Source organism: Felis catus, chromosome B1 (assembly GCF_018350175.1).
Source record: "Felis catus isolate Fca126 chromosome B1, F.catus_Fca126_mat1.0, whole genome shotgun sequence".
Taxonomy (NCBI): domain Eukaryota; kingdom Metazoa; phylum Chordata; class Mammalia; order Carnivora; family Felidae; genus Felis; species Felis catus.
Genome location: NC_058371.1, coordinates 192,286,737 through 192,314,646, shown reverse-complemented (window position 1 = coordinate 192,314,646; position 27,910 = coordinate 192,286,737). Strand labels below are relative to the sequence as shown.

Here is a 27,910-nt window from a genome sequence, read left to right as displayed (position 1 = left end):
GACCTTCCTTACCACTCTCTCTTATAGCTGAGAAGACAGACATTTAGCAGGAAAAAGTGTGACGGTTAATTCCATGGGTTAACTTGACCAGGCCATGGAATGCCAGATTATCTGGTTAAACATTATTGCTAGGTGTGTCTGGGAGGTGTTTCCAGAAGACACTGGTGTTTCGGTTGGAAACCTGAGGAAAGCAGAGGCCCTCCCCAGCGTGAGCGGGTATCATCCAATTGGGTGAGAGCCTGAATAAAACAAAAAGGCAGAACATGGTTGAATAAACTTCCTGACTCATTGAGCTGGAATACTGATCTTCTCCCACCCTTGGTCCTCCCGGTTCTCAGGCTCCGAACTGGAATCTAGACCACTCGCCCTCTGACTCTCGGGTCGTCAAACCACATCACCAGCTTTCCAGAATCTGCAGCTTGTAGACGACAGATCATGGGACTTCTCAGCCTCCATAATCACATAAGCCAATACCTTCTAATAATAAATGTCTTCCTAGATAGATAGAGATACAGAGAGAGAGATGAGAGAGAGAGAAAGAGAGAGAGAGAGAGGATGAGAGGTATCCTAATAGTTCTATTTCTCTGTAGACCTCTGAATAATACTGAGTGGGCAGAGAAGGAAGGGTGTGCCGCTCAGAAACAAGAAGCAAATTTAACAAGTCTGTGAAGCCCCGTTCACACTGCATTCTGTGGACCATGGCACCCAAGCATGGGATGGATGAAAATGGTTTCTCTTTCAGACATGCTATCTCCTTCACACCTGCAGACACTTCCCCGAGCAGAAGTCAGGCAACTACATCCGCTTCCCACCCCATACCTGTTTGCTTGGTGGCACCTCAGGCCTTTGTTCCTTCCAGCTGGAAGGACTTCTTCCTCCAACAAATCCAAATGCTATAATTTTCTTACAGGACCGATTCAATTCCAACCTTCTCCGTGACACATAGCACAAACGCTCTACTGTAGTTATTATATTATAATGCCAGAAGACAATTTAGCACTTCTTTAAGTGTCCAATCAATATTTAGTGGAGATCAGTCAGATTCCAGGTCCTGTATTAGAGCCTGGATGATTAAGTTAGATAAAAACAGGACTTCTCGTACCGTCGGGCAGTTTCCACGCTGGAAAGAGACAACTGGCCGAGAGAATAGGAAGAGGGGGCTGAAAGCCAAAACCCTTTGCAAGGTAGTTTGGGGCCGGTGTCTGCCTGACAGGAAAACCAGAAAGCTTTCCATTTGTACAAAAGGACCGCAGGCTCACCTGGAGGAACACCTTTTACTAATTCATATAAACGTGTCCTATGGGCTGCTGTGCCTGGAACGACAGACATAGTGTTGTGTGGAACTTACAGCTCCCTTGGGTTTAAAATTCTGAGCTTGTTGTTTCTCTCATATTTCTTATTTAGTGAAGAAAGGTCTACAGCATTTCTTCTGCACTTGGCCCTGTGCTCTGGGCCTCAGTTTCTTCATCTGTAAAGTCGGGCACTGTCTTGAGAGTCAGTAGAGTTGAGAAGTGAAGATCAACCGTGGACTTGGGTGCACCCGGGTTCAAGCCACCATGTGATTCCTGCTCACTATGAAACCCTGCACAAAGTACTAAACCTCTCGCAGCCTCAGTTTTTTCATCTGAAAAATGGAAGTAATAATACTACCTATTACTAATATTATGATTACCTAATAATCCTACCAATACTATTGGTGTGCGGCTTGAGACAATGATGTAAAGCACTTAACTATGAGACTGGCATGAAGCAAACACTCAATACATGTGCACTTGATTTTCATTGTTTCTGCTGTTGAATTTTGCGAGATTCTCAAAATTCTCATTAAGTCTCTGCCTTCAATTTTATGGATACCTAACCATTCAAGACTTTGCATGATTTGTTTCTTCCTAAATTTTTCTCAGTATTGTCTAGCTAGATGTTGGGAGAAGGGGGATTTTTTTTTTAAGATTCGCTAAGTGACACCCTAAAAGTTTCATGGAAATTTCTACATTCAACACCCTGGTAAGGATGAGGTTTTCTACCCTACACGCAGACATTTTCTCATGACCAAGGAAAAACAGAAGGATTATTTTTGCTATATGTTGGCCTTTAAGCAGACTTAGAGAGGTTGCCTTTTTTCTTTCTCTCTCATCGGAGGTTTAGATTCTAATAGGTTAAAAGGCCTGGTTGCAGCCATCACTTTAATGCTGCAGCCATCACTTTAATGCTGCAGCCATCCCTTCGATCTGCCGCCATCACTTTCATTGCTGCAGCATCCCTTCAATCTGCAGCCATCACTTTAATGCTGCAGCATCCCTTCAATCTGCAGCCATCACTTTAATGCCGCATGGCCTTATCTCCCTGGGTTTGGATGCTTAAGCAGCTCAATTCCTCTAAAGATCACCAAATACACAGCATTGTCAAAAAGTTAGTAAGAGTGCCCTAGATTAAAACTATGAATATTTGGGTCACAATTTACTACATATTATAAGCAACTTAGAGTGCGAACATGCACATGTATGAGTGCATGTGCGCACATGTATGCATGCATGTTTTATGCATGCTCGTGTGCATGTGTATGTGTGCACGTATGTGTGTGTTACAATATTGTGGTTTCTGCTGGGACGACTTCTATTCTCACTGTTCTCAACAGTCTGGTCTTGCTCATCAGGAGTCACCATACACCCCTACACTGTAAGTAGACGTTTAACTGGCTGCCTTCCCCACTAGGCTATGAGCTTCCTGAGGGCAGGGTTTGCTTGTTGTCCTCCATCATTGAGCACGTAATTAAAAAAAAAAAAAAATCACTTATTGAGGGATGAATAAGCCAATGCAATCCCATCATAGACACTACAGGGTGCCACAGTAAATGCTACATCTTTAATGGTTTTAAAATCAAAGCCATCATAAAAGTAACAGCATTCTCTCTTTTCTCCTTTTCCCCTGCCTCCACTTAAAAAAAAAAATCACAGGAAATATAGAATGAGGACTGGAAACTGTTCCCCACTGTTTCTCTCCCCACCCCCCACTCTCCTGTTATACCAAGAGTATCTGGTATCCCTTCAAGGAGGTCTCCGGAGACCTGGTAACACTATATATATGGTTAAGCTCCTTGGAAATACAATGGACTGAATTAAGGTAGAGGTTTCTAACTGTAAATGTCTTGACATATTTTCCTTGCAGACAAATGCCTGGAAATATAATAAACTATATTTTAATGTTTATTTGTCTCAAATACAGGGCTTTTTTTCAACAGACAAATGTGAAGTTTTGAGTCCAGAAAAAAACAGGTTTAAATCACCACCCAGCAAGCGGTTTTTAAAATAGTACACACAAGTGATCATTTCAAAGCAGTTTAATGCACTTAGCCAACAGGCATTAACAGTCTTTGCAGAATAACCTAACACCTTAAGCTTATTTTCTAGTCTTGGTTCAGATGAATTTTAACCTTTCTTAAAAAAAAAAAAAAACTGACAGTACAGGGCACCCACTGATCTCTGTAATTTTAGTACATCCTGCATTTGCATTTTGTGGTTCTTTTATCATGACCGGAAAAAACAATCCCTGGACCTTCTTTCATGCACAGTTAAGACAATGGCGCTCACAGCATTTGGAGACGAAGTGTGGTTCTCCAGCTCCGGCCGGTTGGTGAGGAAAGGCAAGGCGTTGTGACTCAGCAAGTTCCCCTCAGCAGTGAGGGTGGGAGAGAAAGAACAGGAGGCTTGACACAGAGTCAATAACACATTATTTACCTCGATTTTATTTTTAATGTGGTAGATTAAAAACAGAAGCAAATAGTCCACCTAATGGGAGTCAGAGACTCTGGGGCCGACAAAAGACACTTGCCATTCACATCTCGTCTATGCCAGAGCTGTCGGAAGAAAAATCAGCCTCGGGAAAGGGAAAGATTTATCCAAGGCCATAGGCTCACGTTTGGGGAGGAAAGTAGCTATGAGAAGAGTTCAGGAAACCCACCCCTAAAATGAGAACAGCCTACAGTCTCCGTGACATCGCATCAAATGCCATGGAGGGAAGGGAAGACTCGCTACCCAACACCGCCCCTGTCTTGGCAATTTACCTCCATGGTCCCACTGAGTGTTCAAGATGTGCCTGATGTTGCTGGATTATTTCTAGCCTGCCACCTTGGAAACTGGGTTTCTGAGATTTGTGTTCCCCGTCCTGGACGGGTAGGATTTCAAATCTCTCCGTCTTGTCTCTCCCCACCCTGCCTTTCCACTTGACTAACTGCCACATCGCCATGGGGTCCTCTTGCCAGGCTGGCTACCACGTAAGGAGGTTTTCCCAGAAGGCATAGTGCATCACTTCCGGTTTCCCAAATCTGTCAAAGGCAGAGGGAAAAGTCAGGGCTGGAGACATGGGGACCCATCTTCTAAAATGACTGCTAAAAGTTCCATGAACCACATCATGGGCCTCACTGGTACACAAATCAAGTGGCCCTGGGCAAGTTACACAACCCCGGCTCACGGTAATTTTGCATCTTTAGAAAAAAATGCTATGAAAATCCATCCTTTGCTTCAGACACTCTGGGCTAAAAATATCTCCATCAGCCAGTAACTGTGTGTAATTTTTCCTTTGTGCATCTCCCCATTCACTGATTCCCTTCTCTCAGCAGACAAGTATGTTCCAAGACAGACCGCTAGTCCCCCCTCCACAAAGTGACCAGAGGGATCTTGCCCAAAAGCAGATCAAAGTGTTACACACACACACACACACACACACACACACACAGAGGCAAAAAACTACCTTTATCAGTTCCCTTTGTCCAATACGGTAGAAGCTAATGTTGGTTTAATCTCTACCATTTATCAGGTGCTAGTCTAGGGACCTATAGGCCTTATCTCATTAAATTCTCCAAAACAATCCTGTGAGGTGAGTACTATTGTGGTATCATTTTCCCAATGAGAAAACCAAGGCACAGAGAAACTAAACAATCACATCAGGATCCTGCTTGTACTTACTGTGTGAAGTCCAGGAAATAAATAATCTCTCAATGATGAAGGCCACACGTCCTGGCTCAGCACACCAAGGCCTTCACCATCAGAATCCCACTTCCTTTCCAGGCTTATCTCCTACCACCCTCACCAACCCCACCCGACACGAATACATACATATTGACCTGACTCCCCAGACCCCGAGCCCCAGCCATGCCCAAATCCTCACCCTTCCTCAAACAGGATATCGCCTTTCAAAGCTCAATTTCTTTGCATGTGCTGTTCCTTCTGCCAAAACCTTCTTCCCGCCATTCTTTTCAGATTGGCAAATCCCCCCTCATCCCACAAGACCCTCCTTCCTACAGATCCTTTCTGTGCCCTCGCTAAACTCCTTCCCTCTTCATCTCTAGGCCAGTAAATATCACATAAGGTAAGTGTCCAATATCCACTAAACAAATAAGCCATAGTAATGATAGTTAATACATACAGAAGAGAAACGCCATGCTAACCACTTTGTAAGAATGATCTCACTCAATCCTCATAAAAACCCAAAGACATTGTTTCTGTCATCATTCCTACATTACCCGGGAGGGCAACTGAGACACAGAAAGGTAAATTAATTCACTCAAGTTCATACAAATAGTAAGAAAAATAAGTCTGCATGACTCCAGAAGTTAATCATGTAATGCCAGTGCTGTGTTGGGGAGGGTATTGCACACCAAGACATTGTGATCGAAGCATATGTGTATGAAGCTTATCTATAAAATGTATATTACCCATATTAAAACAGTGACAACTCAGAATCTAGTTACAAAATGGCTGTCTCTGTGAAATGTGCCTTTAAAAAAAGACCACTATTGGCCACAGAGAATGTAAATTGTCATGAAGGATACAAACATGAATAAGATAGTACCTGACCCCAAGGATCTCTTCGATCCAGTGAAGAAAATAAGATAACATTGCATACAACTCATGACACAGCCCACTTTTTGAGATATCACTTTTCTCCTTGAATCGAATATATGTCCTTCAAACGGTGTCATAAATTAACTTGCTATAGCCCAGCCTACTGGTTCTAGATCAACACTAACTCTTAACATTAATTCAAGCTCCTTCTTCCCGGTATAAATTGTGCAAAATCTTTTGATTTATAAACCTTACACAAGGTTGCATGCCTGCTGCCTCTTGACTCAGAAAAAATACAAGAGAAAGAAAAACAGTCGGGGGGGGGGGAGGCAGAGGTGGGAAGGATCTGCCTTCAAGCAGGAGGGAAAATCATTCTTAAAAGGAGACAGAGAGCCCTCAGTGAAGATTTCTGACTAGTATTACATGCTAATGGTAACCATAATAGTTACCACAGCTAAGTCCTTAGTGTCAGTGTCTTATCTCAGAACTGGGGGACAAGACAGATTGTTAAAAATTCTACTTCTTTGAGTTCAAATCATGGCACAAAGGAGCCAGACAATTTTTTTAATATTTAGATGCTATCTTATGTTTCAAAACATAAGCATAAGTGTAAAGAATTCAGGGAATTCATAATATATTTGAAAAAGGTTTAAGAGCATGGTGAAACACTCCTAATGTTAGGTTAGAAAGCTGGATTCAAAAGGGCACCCACTATGCTCCTAAGCATGAAAAGGTTGATACACATGCTTGTGTGGATTCCATTTGCATACTAATATGTTAACAGCCATTTTTGCTTGTATTTTAGAGAAAATGTGTATATGCCTCTTTGCACATTGTTGTATTTATAAATACTTTATGTTAATAATGCACCATGTTTTTAAAATTAGAAAAATTAAATATATGTTTTAAAACATATACAATTTAATTTTAAATAAATTGGCAGAGAAAACAATCATAAATTCTAAATTCTTTTATTTTTTTTTTAATTTTTTAATGTTTATTTATTTGTGAGACAGAGAGACAGACAGAGCATGAACAGGGGAGGGTCAGAGAGAGAGAGGGAGACACAGAATCTGAAGCAGGCTCCAGGCTCCGAGCTGTCAGCACAGAGCCCGACATGAGGCTCGAACACACAGACCATGAGATCATGACCTGAGCCGAAGTCGGAAGCTCAACCAACTGAGCCACCCAGGCGCCCCATAAAGTCTGCAGCAATGTAGACTAGTGATGTGTTTTTCAACATCAGCAGCATGATGTTAAAGACTGATACTATTTTAGTGCAATCAGAAAACCGGAAAAGGTGAAAGGGATTTCAAACATACAAGTTTTTGTAGGGGATGCCTGGGTGGCTCAGTGGGTTAAGCGTCGGACCCTTGATTTTGGCTCAGGTCATGACCTCCCGGTTCCTGAGTTGGCGCCCCACATCCAGCTCTGTGCTGACAGCGTGGAGCCTGCTCGGGATACTATCTCAAATTAAATAAATAAATTTTAAAAAAAAAAAAAAGGAAATTTTTGTAAGATTGGTAACAGTTGGTAAGATGGTGTTTAATGTGGCCAGTTCCTGGTTATTCTCAAGTAACAAGTGTTAAGATTTAGAAAACCTGAGACCATTTTACAGCACTTGGGAGCCCAGGTAAGCCCCGCCTATGCGTCGTTTCTGCACTTCCAAAGTCAGGAGCTATAGGGCTGGATGATCTTTCATGTCTATTCCAGCTCTGAAATTCTAGGATTCAGCTATTTTGAGAGTGGTAGTCTCCACCAAATGTTCTCCATCAGAACCTTTCAAAGGCAGGAGATATTCACCAACTGCTTCATTTCAGTTTTAGGCAAGAAATTTTAGTCAACTGCAGGGTAAGCATGGCTGAATTTATAAGGCAGAAGAAGATGTGTGTGTGTGTGTGTGCACATTGCCAAAGGGTCACCCTTGTTTATTAGTTTAGCTTTTGCTTGTCTACACAATTTTCAGTCTCAAGATAAAATCCTTATGAGTCCTAAGAAATGACCCTATCGGGAAGCAAAATTTAACAAACACTACCCTCTCAAAAAAAAAAAATATATATATATATATATGTGCAAATAACTTAATGTTTGAACTATGCAAGATACTTGACTAGAAAGATTTCAAAAAATATTAATGTGGAGATCTAAATAAAAATCGCAGGTGAGTTGGTCAAGGAGATGTAATGTAGGAAGCTATGCATAGTTTAAAGAATTCAGTAAGGAAAAATCAGGGAAGCTCTACCCTGGTATTAGTGGGACATACCAGCACATTGGAACGCCCAGGTGCATCTCTAAGGAAAGCGGAAGGAGGCAGCTATCCTCCCCATCAACCTGAGCCCTGAGGCCAGAAGGATGCCGCATGGTGCCATTCAGCACATCGCCACTTCCACTCGTGTGCATTTTCACTGTGTTAGGGAGCAAGCCACAAGGTGTCACAGCGGATGATCAATTGGCAGGGCTGTTATCAGTCCAGACACGGAGGTGGCGCTTCCGGCTTCCAGCCCTTGCTGACACAGCTCCCTTGGAGAGGTCTGTGCGAAGCTGCGTGTTGAGAAGGGCGCCTCTTTGAAGGAGATGGCCAGTCAAGGCCAGCAGGTGTGTGCTCTCCATTTAGGTGGCCCTGCAAAGGCTCTCTGGAACAAGGGACCCTCTCAACATTCTGTTCTCTCCACTGAGTTCTTAGCCGGAGCAAATCCTGAACGTAGCTTCTTCCCAACAGAATGGAGGACATGTGTCCCACACTTCGGTCAGTCCTTAATCCGAGACTACGGGTATGTCTCAGAGATCATTACAACCTGGATTTTGGGGGCGATCGCGGCCACCAGAAGGTATATGATTATCACGTGAGCACTACTGTATGGCACTGAAAAACCCTGGTCACGTTAGCATATATTGTGAGAATACCAAATCCACAAGTCTTATAACATCATGGCAAATTTTGCTCATTAAACGGAAATATGCTAGTACAAACCATGCGAAAAAAATATTTTTAAAGATACTTTCAGGAAATCAAGCAGTGTTTCATTACTTACACTACTCGATTTGCTGATAGGATAGAGAATAAGGGCAACAGCTTATGATCATTATCTTGGTTCACATTTATTGAGCACTTACTACACATAGAAATCCTCCCTTCCATGTAGGAGATGATTCCAAGCCCCCTAATGGATGCCTGAAATTGTGGATAGTACCAAACCCCATATTTACCACGTTTTCCCCTATCATACAGAACTATGATAAAGTGTAATTCCTAAATGAGGTCCAGAAAGAGATTAATAATAATTAACAAGACAATGAGACAGTTATAATAGTATGCTGGAATAAAAGTTATGTGAATGTGCTCTTTCTGTCTCGAAATACCATAGCATCCTGTAGTCACTCTTCTTCCAGTGATGATGCCAGATGACAAAACGGCTATGTGACGAGGCAAAGGGAGGTGACCGACGCAGGCATTGCGATAGAGTGTTAGCCTACTACTGACCTCCTGACAACATATCAGGAGGATCACCGGCTCCTGGACCTCAGTTGACGGCAGATAATTGAAACCGAGGAAAGCAATACTGCACACGGGGCGGGGGGCGGATTACTGTACCAGGCATTGTACGTGCCTTAGCCATTCCCCTCCCAACCTAACACTCAGGCTAAGAAAACAAACCCTCAGAAAAGTTAAGAAACTTTCCCTCAGATCACACAGCAGGCAAGACGCAAAGCCCGGGTTTGGATCCGGATCTGACTTGTTATCAGTCATACTTGAGTTCAGATCTCTACACTCCATGCATGTCCCTCTTGTTGCTCCAAAGGAACAGACACTGGTGCACATGTTTCCCAGCTGGAAGGTGCACACGTACACAAGCACAATCTGATTGGGGCAAGGATCTCTCTCTCTCTGTGTGTCTGTCTGTCTCTCGTGCACACACACACACACACACACACAAACGCACGACAGTTAGCAAACACAAAATCATCATAAACCACAACATCGTATACTAATCTAACTTCTCTTATTTTCTGTTGGGCAAATCACTTCAAACAAGCTAATTAATGGCCCTGAAAGCCCTTTCCCAAAATGCAAAGTGCTCCGGGAAATGTAAGGTGTGGTCACGATTCATATCATAACTCACGGCTGTGGCCCCCTCGGCAGATCCAAAGAGAGATAAGTGGTAGATGTATCAGATGAGGAAAAACACTAGGATAAGTATAAAGGTTTTTAATCAGAAGTCAGGAGACTCCCCACAGATTCACACCACCCAGAAGGCAAGATTCTCAGGTCAATGCTTTCTTCACAGAAGAAATTCCCTCTTCAGCCTTCTTTTTTCTGCAGGTCTGGCTGAGCATTCTATCAGTGAACATTCACCAGACTATTAGGCTTACAGATTCTTTTCCAGCTGTTGGTAAGACTCGAGGTAAACTCCAGTGTCAATCTGGGTAGTGTTGGTACAACTTAATTTCCTTTATTCAACTGATATATTTTGCATATCAACTATGCGCTATGGGGCATGGGGAGGTGCGGCGGGGAGGGGGGGCTGTGATTGACAACTCTGATCAAGACAAATGAGGCCCCTGCCCTCACACAGCTCATATTCTGGGGGAGAAAAGCAAACGCTTAAGAAATAAACTAGAAGCAAGAAAATATCAGCTTGCTGTCATTTTTGTGAAGAAAATGATCAGGCCATGCGATAGAAAGTGAGTGGGGTTAAGGGAGGGAATTTTAATTGAGGTGATCCAGGGGAGCTTTTCTGTGAAGGGCACATTTAAGCTGGTCAGTAGACGACCTACTAAGTGCTGGACGCTTACCCTTCGTGGTCATTGCTTTCTTTGAGATATTTAATTGATCACCTGCAAATAAAGTCAACATCAGGCCAAATTCTAATTCAAATCAGGCCTGCTAATACTCCTATGGATTATTATGGAGGAACAGAGCTATCCCACCACCGAGGGCAAAGATGTTGAGCCGTGAATGAGCTCGAAGAGTTAATGGAGCCAAAGACGGCCCTTATGGCTGGAGTCCACTGAACATGTAGAAGAAGATGAGACGAGACCTCGGGATCAATTGTATTCTCACAGCTAGAGCAAGGAGTTGGGAGCTGACGCTAGGTGTGAGGGAAAGCTAGACAGTGATGTGATCGGATTTACGCTTCAAAAATATCACTGCGGCTGCTTGCGGGGAACAGATTTTAAGATGGAGAGAGGCAGCAGGGAGCACAGTTGGGTGGCCCTCCAAACCCTGAAAAGAGTGGATGGGGTTGGGATGTCACCAGGACAGAGTACTCCCCACCTCTTCAGAGGGGTCTGTCAAATCTCTAACCCTGAGCCTCTGTTTTCATTTGGAAGGCTAACACTTCAAATTAGGTTAGTCAAAAGTGGTGGTAAAGTGAGGGCAAGTCAGGGCCTCCAAAAGGGGTGGGGAGCCCTTCCCACCTGCCTTGGGAGAGAACACTGAAGGCAGGAGTTAGAAGATGGCGTCCCCAGGGATGCCGGGGTATGGCCTCCGCCTCCCCGTCTCTGGGTTTCACTTTTATCTGTTAAAGGAGAGCGAGAATGCATGCATGTCAGGCTTGGGGTGGATAAACGAGGAAACCCATCTTATGTCCGACAAGTGGCAGGCGTTTACTGTAAAGACAGTGGCCTCACTGGGAGCCGAAGTAGGGGTGCAAGGGTAAGGAAGGAACATCACCTCCCACAAAGAAACGCAGAGACACAGGGTGTGGAGACTGCCTTGTACAAGAGGATCAGGATCAAACTAGGTGGGTAGGAAGCCCCTGGACACCTTGTTTTCTCTAAAATTCCTTTTAATTTTTTTTATGTTTTTTTTTTTTGAGAGAGAGAGAGAGAAACAGGGAGACAGACTGTGAGCAAGGGATGGGGTAGAGAGAGAGGGAGACACAGAATCCAAAGTAGGTTCCGGGCTCTGAGCTGTCAGCCCAGAGCCCAACACAGGGCTCGAACCCACGAACCAGGAGATCATGATCTAAGTCAAAGTCAGACGCTTAACCCACTGAGCCACCCAGGCACCTCTAAGATTCCTAATTGATGCAAAGGAGGCTAACACCATGACAAACTCTGACTGTAATTTAATCTCCTTATATTTTAATTGTTTAAGACAATTAAAACACCGTCTTCCACAGAGCCTGCCTGAGAAGAGTCCAGCACAGGATGGAAACCTAACTATTTTTAAATAAAAGAATTAAACTTTGAGGTGACTATGCATCACAGTCCACAACACTTTCAGTGACTCTTCAGAGAAGACCACTTCAATGAATACCGAGGACACTCATTCTTCCATAGGGAGTATCATTTTGGTTCTTTTTGTCAACAAACAGGGTATATTTTCCACCTCTGGCATCATCCTTTGGGATTTCACATCATCCCTTTTGAAATCAGTCAAGAATTTGAGAGACAAGTGGTCAAGTCAAGTTACGTAGACGAGGTCCACTTTCCAGGCAGTGCCTAATAAATTTCTACCGGTGAAACCAAAGTCCTGGCTAGTATTTCTTATCGCAAGAGAGGTGTTACAGCAGCGAAGTTAACAGCACAATCTCGAAAACTAAACTACCATCTGTGTGACCTTCGACAATTTACTTAACCCTTTGTTTCCTCAGTAAAAATGCAGTTAGTAGTACCTACCTCATGAGGTAAGTATAAGGATTACAGGCACTGACCCACAGAAAGCACTTAGCCCCATGTTCAACACATAGCGAGCACCCCAATGATGTTAACTATTATCATCCTGACGACCTTTCAGAAGGGTCTATACCTTTCAGTACATGGACACACCCATAATACACTATGAACCTATCGTGGCACCTCATTGTAAGGCTTGGTTTGTATGTCTTCCTTCATTACCAAATTGTAAGCTTCCAGAGGACAGAAAAATATTTTAATCACCTCTGTATTCCCAGATATTGTCATTGTCTAAAATACGGCAATTCTCGAAGAGATAACCAAATTTTGTTTTAAGTATTGATAGCTGCCTATGTCCAGATGCATGCTCCTACAATGTGAGTTTTTAAAAAAAATCTAGGCTCAAACTGATGGAAGGAAGGAAGGAAGGGAAAGAAAGAAAAAAGAGAAAGAAAGAAAGAAAGAAAGAAAGAAAGAAAGAAAGAAAGAAGAGAAAGAAAGAAGGAAAGAAAGAAAAAGAGAAAGGAAGGAAGGAAGGGGAGAGAAAAAGAAAAGAAAGAAAGAAAGACAGAAAGAAAGACAGAAAGAAAGACAGAAAGAAAGAAAGAAAGAAAGAAAGAGAGAGAGAAAGAAAGAAAGAAAGAAGAAAGAAAAAAGAGAAAGAAAGAAGGAAAGAAAGAAAAAGAAAGGAAGGAAGGAAGGGGAGAGAAAAAGAAAAGAAAGAAAGAAAGAAAGAAAGAAAGAAAGAAAGAAAGAAAAAGAGAGAGAGAAGAAAGAAAGAAAAAAACAGAAAGGGAAGCAAACAATATCTTTGTCAGATAATGACAAAGGTATATGTACTCTCCACATCAGTTGAACATTTTTTAAAGCTCTGTTTTCTGACACTTTAAAAAAGAGATTGTTTTCCCAGATCAATTATATTTTTGAGACCCACCAACCAAATCCAAATAAGTTGATGAATCTTGTTCTTGACTATGGATAAAGTTGGATATTCAGGGTTGTTTGTTTTATGTTTTGTTGGCTTGTTCAGAAAGGAGGTGTTCTGTGTTTCTCGTGAAAAATGAGTTAATGTGGACAAATGTAATAAAAGGAGATTTATAGCCCTGTTCTCCATACAATTTAAATTAATTTCTTTCTGAAACCCAAACAAAAAGCTAGATGCATAAAAAATGGATACTGTTTTAAATCCTATATTATCATTTACACACCAAAAAGGGAGAGATTTAAATGTGCATTGATTTTAGACTGATAAGAATCTGTGTTGAATGGGAGTTGAGAGATTTTTTTTCTTCTTCTTCTTGGCCTCCCTACTAATAGTTAGTTTGCAGCAATTTTTAATTAAAAACAGTTCCCATCGCAAGAGCATGGGGGGAAAATAAAAAGACGTCAGGAAAATAAGGTCGGTATGAGTCCTGCAGTTTGTTTTCTGAGGCCATGCAGACATTCTGAAAAATAAGAGAGTTTGGAAGTTCTCCTTTTTAAAACTGCACTTTTGGTTTCATTTAACATTTTCAAAACCGCTTTCCTTACCACTACCAACGCCCCCTCCCCCCACTCCTCACCAACCCCCTTCGGAAAAACTTGGGAAGTTCTGTGTTTAACACTGAAAATCGTTCCTATGATGCGGAGCAACGGCTACATGTTTCTTTCTAAATTTCTAGGGAAAAAAAAAATCCAAGTTATCACAAAGTATTTCTCATTTTTTTCTACCTATCCAAAATACCTAATCTCATTTTAACTAGACTCCGTCCGATCAGGGATAGTCAGCTACCCCATGAATAAACATGATGTTACAACGGGAAACCCTGTGACTGAAGTATATAAAAATGTAACTGAAAGAGAAGAATGAGAGCCCCCCCCCCTTCAGTCCCCTCCCACCCCCCCCCCCCAGGGAGTTTGAGAGAAGGACCAGGAGGGGTACCAGCAGCAGATTTAAATTTCAAGGTCTTCAAACATTTTTCACGTTCATATTAAATCCTGTAAAACCAAAAACTGTAATTCTAATAAAAACCTTGTGTGTGTGGCTTCCAATTGTAATCACGGTTTTCTCTTTTGGAGTGGGATGTGTAATGTTGATAAAAGAAAGGGGGGGAGAAAAACCCTCGAAACAGAACAAATACATAATGGAACCCACACTTTCCTGGAGTTTGTGGTCTTTTATTAAAAGGAGCGCATTGCCAACAGGAAAAAAATATATATATATATACTTAAAAACAGCTTTATTGCAATGCAGACGAGTTTGGTAGTTTGAATGAGGACAAAGTACAGAAAAGTTACCAACGATAAGGAGATTTTTATAACTTGATAAACTTTCTGAAATTCTAGAGGAATCCCACATCAGTGAAATCTTTTCTCGAAAAATGAAGGTCACTATCATGTGTTTCATATTTTACCTATATTTTCATTTCACGGAGCTCAGGAAGTGGGGGGAAAGTGCTGTTTTTGTGATTACTGAAGCTTTTCGGAGAACAAATTCTGATATCTGTACACCATGTTTTTATAGCCTACCTGATCGCACTCTGTGTGCGATGCTAAACTAACTGTATAATTGTGCACTTGTGTCCCTCCCGGATACATTTGGGACAGCAAGACCATCCATGAATTTTGGAAGACACGGGTAAATCATGGTAGCCTACACAACGGAAAATGTCACCCCCTTCCTATTGCCTGGGAATTACTAGTGACCAACTGTGACGCAAATCTCAAAGAGTTTCTCTTAATTTCATTTAAAAAGTGGGGGGGGGGGGGCGGGGGTAGGGAGGACACCCACGCATTTCTTTACGAAATTCCACTGAGATTCTGATGTTGCAAATAAACTTTATTTCCCAGAACAGCCAATAGCATAGAAAACATATTCTTGTTGTTTTTGTTTGCTTTGTAATACGCTCATATTCCTTTAAAAAGGTCCTATAATCTCTTAGAGACTTGCTTGCTTTTGCCACAAAGATTATGGATCTAAATTACGTCATGGTGAAATAAATGTGGAGAGTGTGGGGAAGAGAGAGCACTTTTAGGGTGGGGGAAGCTGACGCCCAAAGCAGCTTCAGGGAGCACCAGGCCCCCAAAGGCATCAGAATTAATTCCAAGGACCTAGTTCTCAAACTTTCTCTCCTCTTCCATGTAGTGATGCAACCACTGGCAAGTTAACAGATGTTTACTGAGTAACTACTATGTCCCAGGAACTTCAGGCTCCAAGTGCTACTTTAAACAAGGCTGGCAGGGTCTCTGCTTTCCGTGTTTTCTCCACTGTCACCGCATTATTTCAGTGCCATTTGTGACTTTGAACTGAATACCCTGAACCAAGAAATAATGTCTGTGCTCCTCGTGCTGGCTTGCAACACTCTCTCATACAGAAGAAAACCAAACCCAGGACTTTTGCAGAATCTGAATTTTTAAGTTAGAGGGGTATTGCAAGGTAATTTTCAGATGAGGAACCGTGATATCTATGCCAAATAGTTAGTAAGTGACAGAAACAAGTTAGGAACAGGAGAACTCCCAATCCAGTGCTCTCAAAACTGTGACTACTCGGCTTCTGATGGACTTCGATTTGATTTAATTGGAAGAAATGCACCAATCACTGGAAAGAATGCCCCAGGGAAGGGGTTGGGGGTCAGCTACTGGGGGAGAATAGGTAAACCCCTTGCTTCCTTACCACTTTCTTTCCTTTCCATGAAAAGGAGGCTACTAGGAAATTTCTACAAACTCGATTACAATTCATTCATTCAACATTGATTTGCTACAATTTCTTTCTAACCAAATCTATGTTTAAAAAGGAAGAGGGACTTGAGAGTATTACCCAGACTGTGTGTGTGTGTGTGTGTGTGTGTGTGTGTGTGTGTATAATGAGGAGTCAGTGAAACAGTACCATGTAATATAAGAGCAGGAACCAGAAGATAGGAGAAAGAAGTGAGTCTCTTTTGTCCACAATGATTGAATGCATTGGTTAAGTTCCAAAAGTCACTCAATAATCTATTTGATTTTGTGTGTGAATAACCTGGTAACTCTTGCTGGGTATTATTGTATTTTATGTCAACCGTCTACAGGGCTCAGAACAACTTTATCATCAATAATCATTGATGGTAAGGCACAATGTAACTTTCTCACGAAAAGTTTTTTTTTCGAAATATTTTCTTTTCCAGTTACAAACTGTGATCAAAATGTAGTATTTAATGTTAATATTTAAATGGCTAAGTAGAAATTATTTTATTCTCTCCTTTTTACATATGAAATAAAAACAAATTTATGGCCTTGGGTTCATGACATCATTTACGGCTTGGCAAAGAGAAAAGAAGTGTCAGGGCAATTATTTGGATAATTGTAAAAAAGATCTAATTAGTGGGGAAATGTTCGGGGTTGGCTCTAGAACATACCAGAAAACAGTTCACAGTGCTTTTTTGTCACAGTCAGAGAGGTTTTTAAAAAAATCTTTAAGATTTGTCAGAGCAAGCTTTTCTCTCCAGTTTCTTGAGCTATGAAGCTGTTTTTTTTTTCTACTCAGGGGAAAATCTTTAAAAGTAATACCCCATAATCCAAAAGGTAGGAGTTCCTGAGTTCAGCTCTCGCAAAAGATAATGTGACATTTTTAAGAAACATACCACAAATGGGGGACTTTTCGAAGGTGTTCTCTCAAATGCGAAACAAATGTGGGACTTTTCTGCAACTGTAGATTTTTGTGAGGGCCAGGACACAGAAGTGCCCCCAGATAATCTAGGGGTGACCTGGCCAAGTGATAATTTAGGAGCACAGGGGAGCATAGACATCAGAGAAATCTGCCTGTTCTTCCGACCAAGGAGGATGGGAGAAAAACCTCATTCCACAACTTCTCAAAAACTTTCTAAAACGCGAGCTGGACACAGGTTATTTTTTTAAATCCTCTAGCTGTTCAAGAATTGAGCCTTCATGGCCCCTGTTCTCTTGTTTTCAACCAAGTATATTTTTAAGACCTTTTTTAACCTCAAATTTGTATAGCAATTAATGTGTGCCTGAACTACAAGTCATTTTCTATCCCCCTAATTCTGATAAGCAGGCTATGACAACCAATAGCTCATGCAAGAATTTAAGAGTCCAACAAATAGTTGCAAAAACCTGAAAGATACAAACTGTCACACACACACACACCCCACAACACACACGAATATCATTTCCTGCCAACAGGTCGCCACCCTAAGCAAAACAGAGTTTACACTTCTGTAAAAGCTACTGGCTTCTGGGGAGAGAAACAGTATCACCAATTATATTTAACTTCTCTGATGTATTAACATATAAAGAAAACAGCAGTACTAAAGACAACCCAGTTTTTTAAAAAACATCAGTCCTTGTCCAGGAGTTAGCCAATCAGAAAGCAGGTCACATCTTGTTAGCTGTATTAAATGCATTAAACGTCATGAATTCTCCATGGCTCTGTTGACAATTTAAAGCAAGTGTGCTTTATTTTATCATACAACATTAACAGAGTCCCCTTCCAGAGCTGAGACTTAGTGTTCAATCTAAAATTCCACCAAGGCTATTTCCTTAAAGCTCTGTGCCATCAGCCCTCTGGGTATTTTGTACTCCGGCAGAGAAGACGGAATTCCCAGCGATTTCTACTTCCCAAAGTCACTTTGGTGCACCCATCACAAACTCCTTGTCAAAACACTTCAACACAAAGCCCCAACTTACAGGCAAATTGGACAGCCCAGCAGCCCAGCAGCAAGACCCGGCCAGGCTAGCCCAGAGAAAAAGTCAGCTGGCATTAAATATTTAAATTGCAGGAGGCAGTCTGGAGTTTTGCATTTACAAAGTTCTGAAAGTCCTGTTCTCTCGGCTCCCAGAGTTGCTGGCCGAGGAGGCAGAGGCTCACTCCCCCCTCTCAGGCACAAGATTACAAATATGCAAAACTCAAGCTGACTTGAAGGCTGAGCCGGCTCCCGGGGAAGGTAGAGCTCCTTAGGAGACACTCCCAGCAGCGATAAGAGAAGTCGAGAACCCCCTTGCCCCAAGCAACTGGTTTCTGAATTTAACACGGAAATACACAAACAATGTGTCCCTCCAGGGCTAGTTCAGAAAAGTGTGTGGGCTTACCCTTCTCCCCCCTCCACCTCGATTTTGATGACTTTGAAAAGCAAATGCAGGTCAAAGCAGACTTCCTCTGGGATTTGTTAAAAATGTATTTTGCCAGATGCAAATGATCACAAAATCCCTTGGAATTATATCTCACGAAACACTAACGGGACTGACTCAGAGCCTGCAAACCCCAGAGTTCTGGAAGAAGAGCATTTCTGGAGCCCCGGCAGGCAAATCAAGTGCTGGGCTGTCTATTTCAAGATTCCGGCAGAAACTGTCCCCAGCTCCAAGAGTTGCTGTGCCTGGAAGCCCGGCGTTCAAACTAGTGGATTCATCCTGGCGCTCATTTCCACGTACGTGGTAGTATCTAGTGGGACACTTCCCACAGAATTCAACCAGCAGCCCAGGAAAAGCCCATGCACAGTTTGAAAAAAAACACACAAACATACACCCAAGGTTGGAGTACTTACCTCTGTGCGAGCCTGCAGCCTCTTGTTCATCTCATAGATTCGGTACTCTGGCTGTACCATGTATGGTGTATGTCTCCTATAAAATGGGCCGAAAGGAGAAGAATAGAAGGGGTCATGTGGTGTGCTGGACATCTTGCCTGCTTGTCGAAAATCAAGCTAAACAGAGTATCAGTAACGTCCATGCAGAGCACATGGGCTGTGTTCCTCACAGTACAAAGTAGACGCACGCACACGCTCACACACACACACACACACACACACATACACACACAGAGGCAGGCAGGCAGGCAGGCTGAACACACTGGCTGGGAACTGCTGTTGGAGCCCTCTATAGCAGGAGAGGAGAGAGAGAGCGAGAGGAGGGAGGGAGGGAGGGAGGGAGGAAAGGAGGGAGGGAGGGAGCACGGGAGAGGAGGGAGAGGGAGAGAGCAGGAGCTTCAGAGAGGAAGGGAGGTTGGTAGGGAGGAAAGGAGGGAGGGAAGGAGGGAGGGAGGGAGGGAGTAAATGAGAGAGAGAGAGAGAGAGAGAGAGAGAGAGAGAGAGAGAGGAGGCTGGATGGCTTTAGGCACCACTGCTTGTTTTTAAAGAAGCAGTTTGTGGAGAGGTCATTTCCTGTCCACACTGTAGACTAGTTCAAAAATATAATTCTCCTCACAGTCTGACAGAAGTCTAAGGTTTGGTTTTAATTTTTTTCCTCCAGCCAGGACCCTTCACAACCTGATTGCTAAGCTTGTTAGCATATAGGTGGTTTAACCGCTGCCTGAGCCACTCACCCCTGACAGTCACACTGTTGTAATGTATCAGAAATGTGATTACCACAAAATACAGCAACACTGCACTGTGGTCCCCTGTATTAGAGCTGGTGATTCACTGGCAAGCCAAGATTTCCTTCTGCACTAATCTCCCCATATAGTTTTGGGTTTACTTGCTGTTGTTCCAAGGGCTTGTTACAGCCTTTGCATTTCCACCCCCTCCTCACCCCCAGGATCCCCAATCACCCCTCTTCCCAGCCCCTCCCTCTTCTCCCAAGGCTTCAGTTCAAGCAGGTTTAAGGGGGGCCTGGGTTCAGGTTACGGAAGCATTTTCAGGTAAAACAATCATTCTGAATGTGGAATGCCTAGGATACACCCTTGGAGCAGTGGGCTTTTTTTTTTTTTTTTTCCAAGAAGACAAAAAAAAAACAAAAAAAAAAACAAAAAAAACCTCCCAAAGCCGACCTCCAAATAAGATAGGAAAAGCAACAAGGGGGAAACTCCCACAAAAATGACCGTGGAAAATTCAGTTGAGTAGGAAATTGCAGATAATTGAATGGCTCATCCCCAAATAACATGTCCAACTCTGATGGAGGCAAAGTCTTTATTTTCCAAGATTGGTCAAGAACATAAATCTTTTTGCAACCGAGGTACATGATAGCTGGAGGAAAACGGGCACAGCTCAAGGGAGGGGAAAGGATCTCTACAGAGAACTAAATGATCCATATGGCAATCCCACTCTACTGGACCCAATGATAACCAGACGTGTACCCCTCAAACAAAGCCTAGATGCAGAAAATGTAAATGTATTGAGCTAAGACCTAGCTAGGTCTGTGGTATTAAGAAGAGAAAGCAGAGACCACCAAAAAGGGTGATGCACGCAAGCCCCTGAATGTAAATGCATGCAAATGAGACATTTCTTCTTTTTAATAAGCAGATTAATTAACTTTCTGCCCCAATCATGGCTTGGGGTATCTCCAAGTCACTAGCCAACAGGGGATAAGGTATTGCTAATTCTGTAATTTACACTCTTTAAGAATACTCAGGAGCAGAAATACCCCCAAATTGCTGTCTCGATCAGCCCTTTGTCTTGATTGGAGGAGATACGCGTAGGGTCCACCCCAAACTCAACACAACTCAACACAGCAAAGTCCCTTGCCAGGACGAGATTAGGGGAGGCATTACACTCGGGCTGCTTGGAACTTGTTCGAGAAGACCCCAGGGCAGGCCAGCATGCTTAGTTTCAAGTTTCATTACAAATCCAAAAGCTGGACTAAATTTGCTGCAAGGTTTGTCAAAACACACAACCTTCTAAAGACGAGATTTCAAACAAATTTGGCTTGATTTATGTTTTGGAATGATGGCCACTGCAAAATCTAACGGTTCCTTGTGTTTAGATTCCCAAACTAAGGACGTTCCAAGAGTTTAGTGCCTGCCTGAGTTTGTGTTTACGTGGCTTTTTCGGAAAAAGAAGCAAAGTAACACCTAGCAGGCATGTGCAGCCCAATATTGATCCCCCCCCCAAAAAAAGAAAGAAGGAAAGGAAAGGAAAGGAAAGGAAAGGAAAGGAAAGGAAAGGAAAGGAAAGGAAAGGAAAGGAAAGGAAAAGCTCGAAGATCCATTTGGGGAACTTCTTTCTAACAGAAGGTAAAATTTTGCTCTCATTAATTCTTGCAGACCATTCCAAGTTATCATGGGAAATACTACTTCCTGTTAGTACCTAAAGACTAAATGCAGAAGATCGGAAACCTTATACTGCTTGGGCCTCATAGCTTCTCATCTTTGCTGCCTCAAGAGTCTACACACTGGCCTCCCTGCTCAGACTCACAGTTCTTTTCTGACTTGGGATGGGTCTTTGTCATTATCGGAATGCTGGCTGCAGAAAAGAAAAACTGCTCTTCCCTCATGGTTTCCCTTCCCGGTTTCCCTGCCACCAGTAAGAAAATGTCCATACTCCTCGGTGAGGCACATAGGGCGCCTTAAGACCTGCACTCACTCCCTCTCTCTCTCTGTCTCCCTCTCTGTCTTTATCACACACACACACACACACACACACACCCCTTTTGTTTGTTTGTTTGCTTGTTATCCTTGGTCTTCCTAAACTTTACAATCCTGTTCCACACACATGTGCACATTGTACTTTTGGCCCTTGTTCACCTGTAAACTCTTATTCGACCTCTGTCCAATTAAATTATCACCTCCCCTCCGAATCTTTTTTCATGAATCCTTCATGAATTCATTTATGCCACGGGTATTTCATTCACGGTAGAAGGGGGCCCGGAGGACCGTGGCACCGGTCAGAGCGCTTTTCAATTCTGGTTCCACCACCTGCCTGCCCTGGGAGCTTCGGCAGGTGACTGCGTCTCTCTGTGCGTCTGTCACACTGTTTTCAAACCAGAAACAATGAGAGTAACCACCCATAAGATTGTTGCAAAGGATTAGATGAGATAACACGCTGCAATGTACTAGAACCCATACATATAGGGGCGCCTGGGTGGCTCAGTCGGTTAAGCACCCGACTCCTGATTTTGGCTCAGGTCATGATCTCATGGTTCGTGGGATCAAGCCCCGCATCGGGCTCTGTGCTGAGTGTGGAGCCTGCTTGGGATTCTCTGTCTCCCTCTCTCTCTGCCTCTCCCCGGCTTGCTCACACACACACACTCTCTCTCTCTCTCAAAAATAAGTAAACTTAAAAAATATTTTTTAAAAAGCACCCACACATATAAATTCTCAAAAAATATTATTATTGTTAGGTACCTAACATACACTTAGGTGCTAGGGAACACCGGGAAGCCAACGTGGGTAGCAGACATGCTCCCTGCCCTCTTGTCCCTTGTAGTCCATTGAGGATGAGAAAGGAGGACACAACATCGGAGAACTAGAAAGCCTTTGGGAACCTAATTTCAAACTGTAGCGTGTGCTATGAAGGAAATACAGTGGTCTCCACCTTCTCTGGCTCCCTCTCTCCAATGATCTGACTGTATTGTACTCACCCCACTTGTGAAGATGTGAGGTGATAACATGCCAGCGAGATCAGATATGAAGGAGGTGAGTGACATAGGCATGTGACGCAGCACCAGCCTACTGTTGACATTCGTCAGAAGGAGAAGCTTCTGCTTCCAGCTGGTACTTGAAACTCCAGAAAGCCAAACTGTGGAGAAGGGTGAGAGGGACTGCTGTAAACAAAAGGAAGGGACAGAAAACAATGTCCCCATCTCGGTCAACACTGGATCTTCTGTTTTCTTCCAGTGGAGAATTTACATGTCAACGTGCTCATTGCTCTCACTTATTAAGTCCTTACTATGTGGGAGGCACTATGCTCAGTGGAATACACAAATGTTCTTTATTGATCTCGAAGTACCCCTAGGTGATTCGTTTGACTACTCTCCCCATTTTACAGATATGGAAACTGGGGCTTCAAGCTGCTCCGAAACTTCTTCAAAGTCATACAACTAGTAAGTCACGGGGGCAAAATCCTTACGCACTTCGAGGCTCGACATCCAGGTCCATGTTCGTCTTTAGGGCATCTCTGTTCTTTGGCCTCGGTGGCTAGTGTGGTGCCGGGCCCCCAGCGGGTGCTCAAACCACACACACCTGAGTAAGTGGAGGAAAAGACGAGAGGGTGAAGTGTCTTCTTTGTCCTGCTTAATTGCAGGCACCCCTTGTCCCCCACCCCCACTTCTACCCATTCTCCCTGAAGCCCGGCCTCGTTACTTCCCCTTTTATTGCTGCCCCAAATCTTCCAGGATGTTCTCCCCAAATTGCAGGTATCTGTTTAACCCGTTGCACCATCAGGTCACCTGGCTGGTTTTGCCAGTTCCCTATTTCTTAAGGGACCAGCTATGACTCATGTTTTTCTGGCCCAGGGCTGCGCATAAGTAAGAGAAAGGATGTGCTCATGTTAAGGCTGCAGATCAACTCCTTCAGGAAACCGTAGAGAAATCCAACAACCATGTTTGCATACCGTAAAAAGATGAACGAGTCTAACCCCTGTTGTGACAGTCCTGTTACCCCCAGAGCCTGAGCCATGAGTTTACATATGATTTTGCATGATGTGTATTGAATAAACTCCAAAACTCTTCACACAGACATTCAAGACGATTTAAAAGCTGACCTGACCTTTACGCTAGGGACCTCCTCTTGCCATATTCACATTAGATTTAGCCCACAGAGTGTTTATTTTTCTTTTAATTTGGAATACTTGCCAACAGTTTACAAAAATAAAGAGTTTCGTAGGAAATTCAGATTTTCATCTTCTCTTGAAACCTCATGAGCTCTGGCCACCCTTGGCCCCATCCCATGTCGGCGGCGTGTGGTGGGACCTGGTCTTTACCGCTTTTCCCTCGATCTCTTGATGGCCTTCTCCAGCCACTGTCCCTGATTTCCATTATCCGCCTGATCCCTCTGGGTATTAAAGTCATCGTCCTTTTTAAAATCTACCCAACCGCACCCTCTCCAATTCCTTTTGCTCGCTTGTTTCAGAAAGCCGGTTTTCTTAGCACTCTCTGTTCCCCTCTCAGCCCTTCCTTACCTATCTCTGTGCCCCGTCTTTTCTTTTCGGCCCCTTCATTCCATAAGCATTCGGCTAACGTACATGTGCAAGATACAGCGGAGACGTGGCAGGGGGATGAAGATAAACGAAGATTTATGTGGCATAGCCTCTATTTCCAGGTCACTAAGAGAGATATGAAACCTGTACTTGCTTCATTCACGACAAGTCGCTATTGAGTCCTTACCCTGCACTAAGTACTGTGCCAAGCGCTGAGCATACACCTTACTTGCAGAACTAATTCCCGCCTCCAGGGTCTTGACCACAGAGAAGCAGACTTGATCGTCTTTTAGAGGATGGACTTTGGAGCCTCACTGACTTAGTTCAAATCCAGAATCCTGCATCTGGCTGTGTGACCTTGGGCACTTAACTAACCTCTCTGTGCCTCTGTTTTCCCTTCTGTAAAAAGAGGCTTAGGGTACCTGAGTGGTTCAGTCGATTGAGCGTCTGGCTTGAGTTCAGCTCATGATCTCATGGTTCCTGAGTTCAAACCCCGCATTGGCCTCACGGCTGTTAGTTCAGATCCTGCTTAAGATCTTCTGGGGCACCTGGAATTAGCAGTGGAGACAGGGCAGGAAAAACCTAAGGCATAATATAGTAGGCATCTGCAAACTGATGAATGAAATGCTAATCTACAAAGAGCCTCCAAGGAAGGAGGGATTCATTCAAATTGGTAAAATCAAGGAAGGCTTCACAGAGGAGTTGGCATTTGTATTTAACCTCAACATATCTTTCAGAGAGAAAGGCCACGCAAGCAGAGGAGACAGAATGGAAATGAACATGTCTGACACCAAGCAAAGTCAAGAAATATTGTGAAAGTAGAGACAGTAAAGTGCTATCGAAGCCTGTTTCTAGAAGGTTTAAGTACGAGTGTAAGGAATGTGCAATTTGGGGCGCCTGGGTGGCGCAGTCGGTTAAGCGTCCGACTTCAGCCAGGTCACGATCTCGCGGTCCGGGAGTTCGAGCCCCGCGTCGGGCTCTGGGCTGATGGCTCGGAGCCTGGAGCCTGTTTCCGGTTCTGTGTCTCCCTCTCTCTCTGCCCCTCGCCCGCTCATGCTCTGTCTCTCTCTGTCCCAAAAATAAATAAACGTTGAAAAAAAAAGAAAAAAATTAAAAAAAAAAAAAAGGAATGTGCAATTTATTGCATGGATGGCAGGGAGTCAGAAAAAGGCAAGAAGAGTGCTTTTTTTTCTCTTTTAATTTTTTTAATGTTCATCTACTTTTTAAAAACAGCCTTTAAATGTTTATTTACTTTTGAAAGAGAGAGAGAGAAACAGAGAATGAGCGGGGGAGGGGCAGAGAGAGAGGGAGACACAGAATCGGAAGCAGGCTCCAGGCTCCGAGCTGTCAGCACAGAGCCCGACGCGGGGCTCGAACTCACGGACCGCGAGATCGTGACCTGAGCCGAAGTCGGAAGCCTAACTGACTCAGTCACCCAGGCACCCCGAAAAGTGCGTTGTTTGAGCAAGATGCTTTGCAGACACGAGGGGGATAAACTGGACTCAGACCCAAGAATTGAACTCTGCCCTGGGAAGTCGATTTCAGTCAAAGGCATCCCTCGCGCACACTTTGCTCAGAAACTTCTCTCTTGAACGTAGGAAACGGAAGTACCAGAGCAGAGGCTGAGAAACATCTCCTGTTGCTCTTGGCTCTCCCCCCGGAATGAAAATGACTGATGAGGCTGTGGGATTCCTAAAGGCCACCTTCTCATCGGCACCAGTCATCGTTGCCCAGGCCTTTAAAACTTACAAACGGAGTCAGTCCGTGGTTGAGGAGGGCGTTGCTAACTACGCCAAGGAGCTTGGAAATCTGTCTCCACCCTGCCGTTTTGAAGACGTATTGAGTTTCCCTTCTTGTGGCGTCCACTGTCATTCTCTGATGTCCTCTTGACTCAACCAAATCTGATAAGTAATTGTAATGACCGAAAAAGGCCGTAGCCACTGAAAACCCACTCATTTCTCAAGGATCAACAGTAAAATCCCACCCACAGCATGGGCCATCCAACGCTCACTTAATCACGCCAGAAGTATTCGCCGAGGGCCCACCGTGTGCTGAAACCTCCTCTCTCAGATTCTGTGTGATCTGGCCCTTTCTTACCCTTCCAGCCGCATCCAGACTCTGTTTCTTCCTGCCTTGCTCCTTCCCCTGCATTTCCAGTACACAGCAAACTCATTCCTCCAAATTCTAGAATCGTCCTCTCTTCATCGCTGCCGTGACCACCTGTCTCTTCCTTAGCCTTCGTTCTCAGCTCGAGATGTTACCCCTTTGAGGAGGTCCTCCATAACCAAATGATCTAAAAACCCATCCGTGGCCATCACTTTCCGTCACTGAATCTTGTCTGTGAGGTCGCCAACACTGACCACTACTTGTAATCACGTGTGCCTTTACTATTGACTTGTGTGTTGCCTGTGTTCACTACGAGATTGTAAATTCTAGAAGTGTGGGTGATGTGTTCATTTTATCCACCCATTCGCACTCAGAATTTGCTTGGCACATGTGGGGGCGTGGTATATTTTTGTAGAACAAATGGATGAAAACTTATCAAAATGAATAAGGACAGCTAGGAGAGCTGTCCTAGCAATTTGCCTCCCTAATTCCAGACCAGACTCTCCATTTAAGAAGGATGTGTAAAAGCTATTACGCATTCATTCATTTATTCATTTAGAAAGCATTGTATCGGGTATTTACTCCACGTCAGGCACGATGCTAGGTCCCGGACAAACAAAAATGGGCAAATTTTATAGTTTCAGCGACTCCCTTCCCAGGATCCGGTTACCTATGAGGACCTTTGTCGTCGTGAATTATTCAGTATCCAAAAGATCTCAGAGCTGCTGTTGAGATTTCTGTAATCTATTTCCAACCCACGGGAGAGCATGTTGGCCAAGGGTCAAAGACACTGCACTCCAGATCCAGTTTTGTCACTCCCTCGCTGTGTAAACCGGATCTCACCAATTACCGTACTGCTGAAGTTAGCTTTAATTTCTTTATTTGTAAAATTTCATAGGGCCATTATGGGAATCAAGGAAGAACACTTCATAACAATAAGTAATCCCTTATATAGCTGTTATGAAATGCCAGGCATTATTCTAAGCAGTTTATAAATATTGACTTGTTTCGTCTTTACAGCAATCCCAGAAGATAAAAACTATTATTGTTCCTATTTTGTAGATGAGGAAGCGTAGGCCCAGGAAGGCTGAGTAACTTGCTCAAGGCTACCCAGTCAGTCGCTGGGGGGTTGGGAGCTGGAGCCAGGCGGTCTGGCTTCTCCCTGTGGACACTGTCAGCCACCAGGGTCCACAGCCTTTGTCCATGTCTACACTAGGTTGTGACCTGCCCGAGAACAGAGAACAGACCTTCTCTAGCATACGGCCACATAGACCTGCAACATGTCAAGAAGAAACAAAAGTATAAATGAGAGGATACAACGTAACATTGGAGACGCTTTGTTTACAAGTAAAAGAAAAACCCTTCTAAATGCCATAAGCAAAAAAGAAAACAAAAGTGCATTTATTGGCTTATGTCATTGGAAAAGTTAGAAGCATCTGAGTTCAGGTACAATAGGATCCAGGGACCCAAAGTAAGCCCTGAAAGCTTTCCTCATTCACAGACAAGCTTTATCCGTATGGTGACTACAGG

The 27,910-nt window shown here is 43.5% G+C and overlaps 1 protein-coding gene across 15 annotated transcripts in view; it reads right to left on the bottom strand.

Annotated features, from left to right (window-relative positions):
• LDB2 (LIM domain binding 2) overlaps positions 1 to 19,346 on the bottom strand; it is a 381,861-nt gene extending 362,515 nt beyond the window's left edge. For 5 of the 15 annotated variants that reach the window (XM_045056556.1, XM_045056557.1, XM_045056564.1 and 2 more), the window contains exon 1: positions 18,974 to 19,342. In XM_045056556.1, the coding sequence (XP_044912491.1) occupies positions 18,974 to 19,105 (132 nt within the window). In that variant the 5' untranslated portion in view covers positions 19,106 to 19,342. Of the gene's footprint in view, positions 1 to 18,973 lie in introns of all 15 variants that reach the window. The other 10 variants (XM_045056559.1, XM_045056565.1, XM_045056566.1 and 7 more) reach the window with 6 other exon arrangements.
• Positions 19,347 to 27,910: the final 8,564 nt, after the last annotated feature.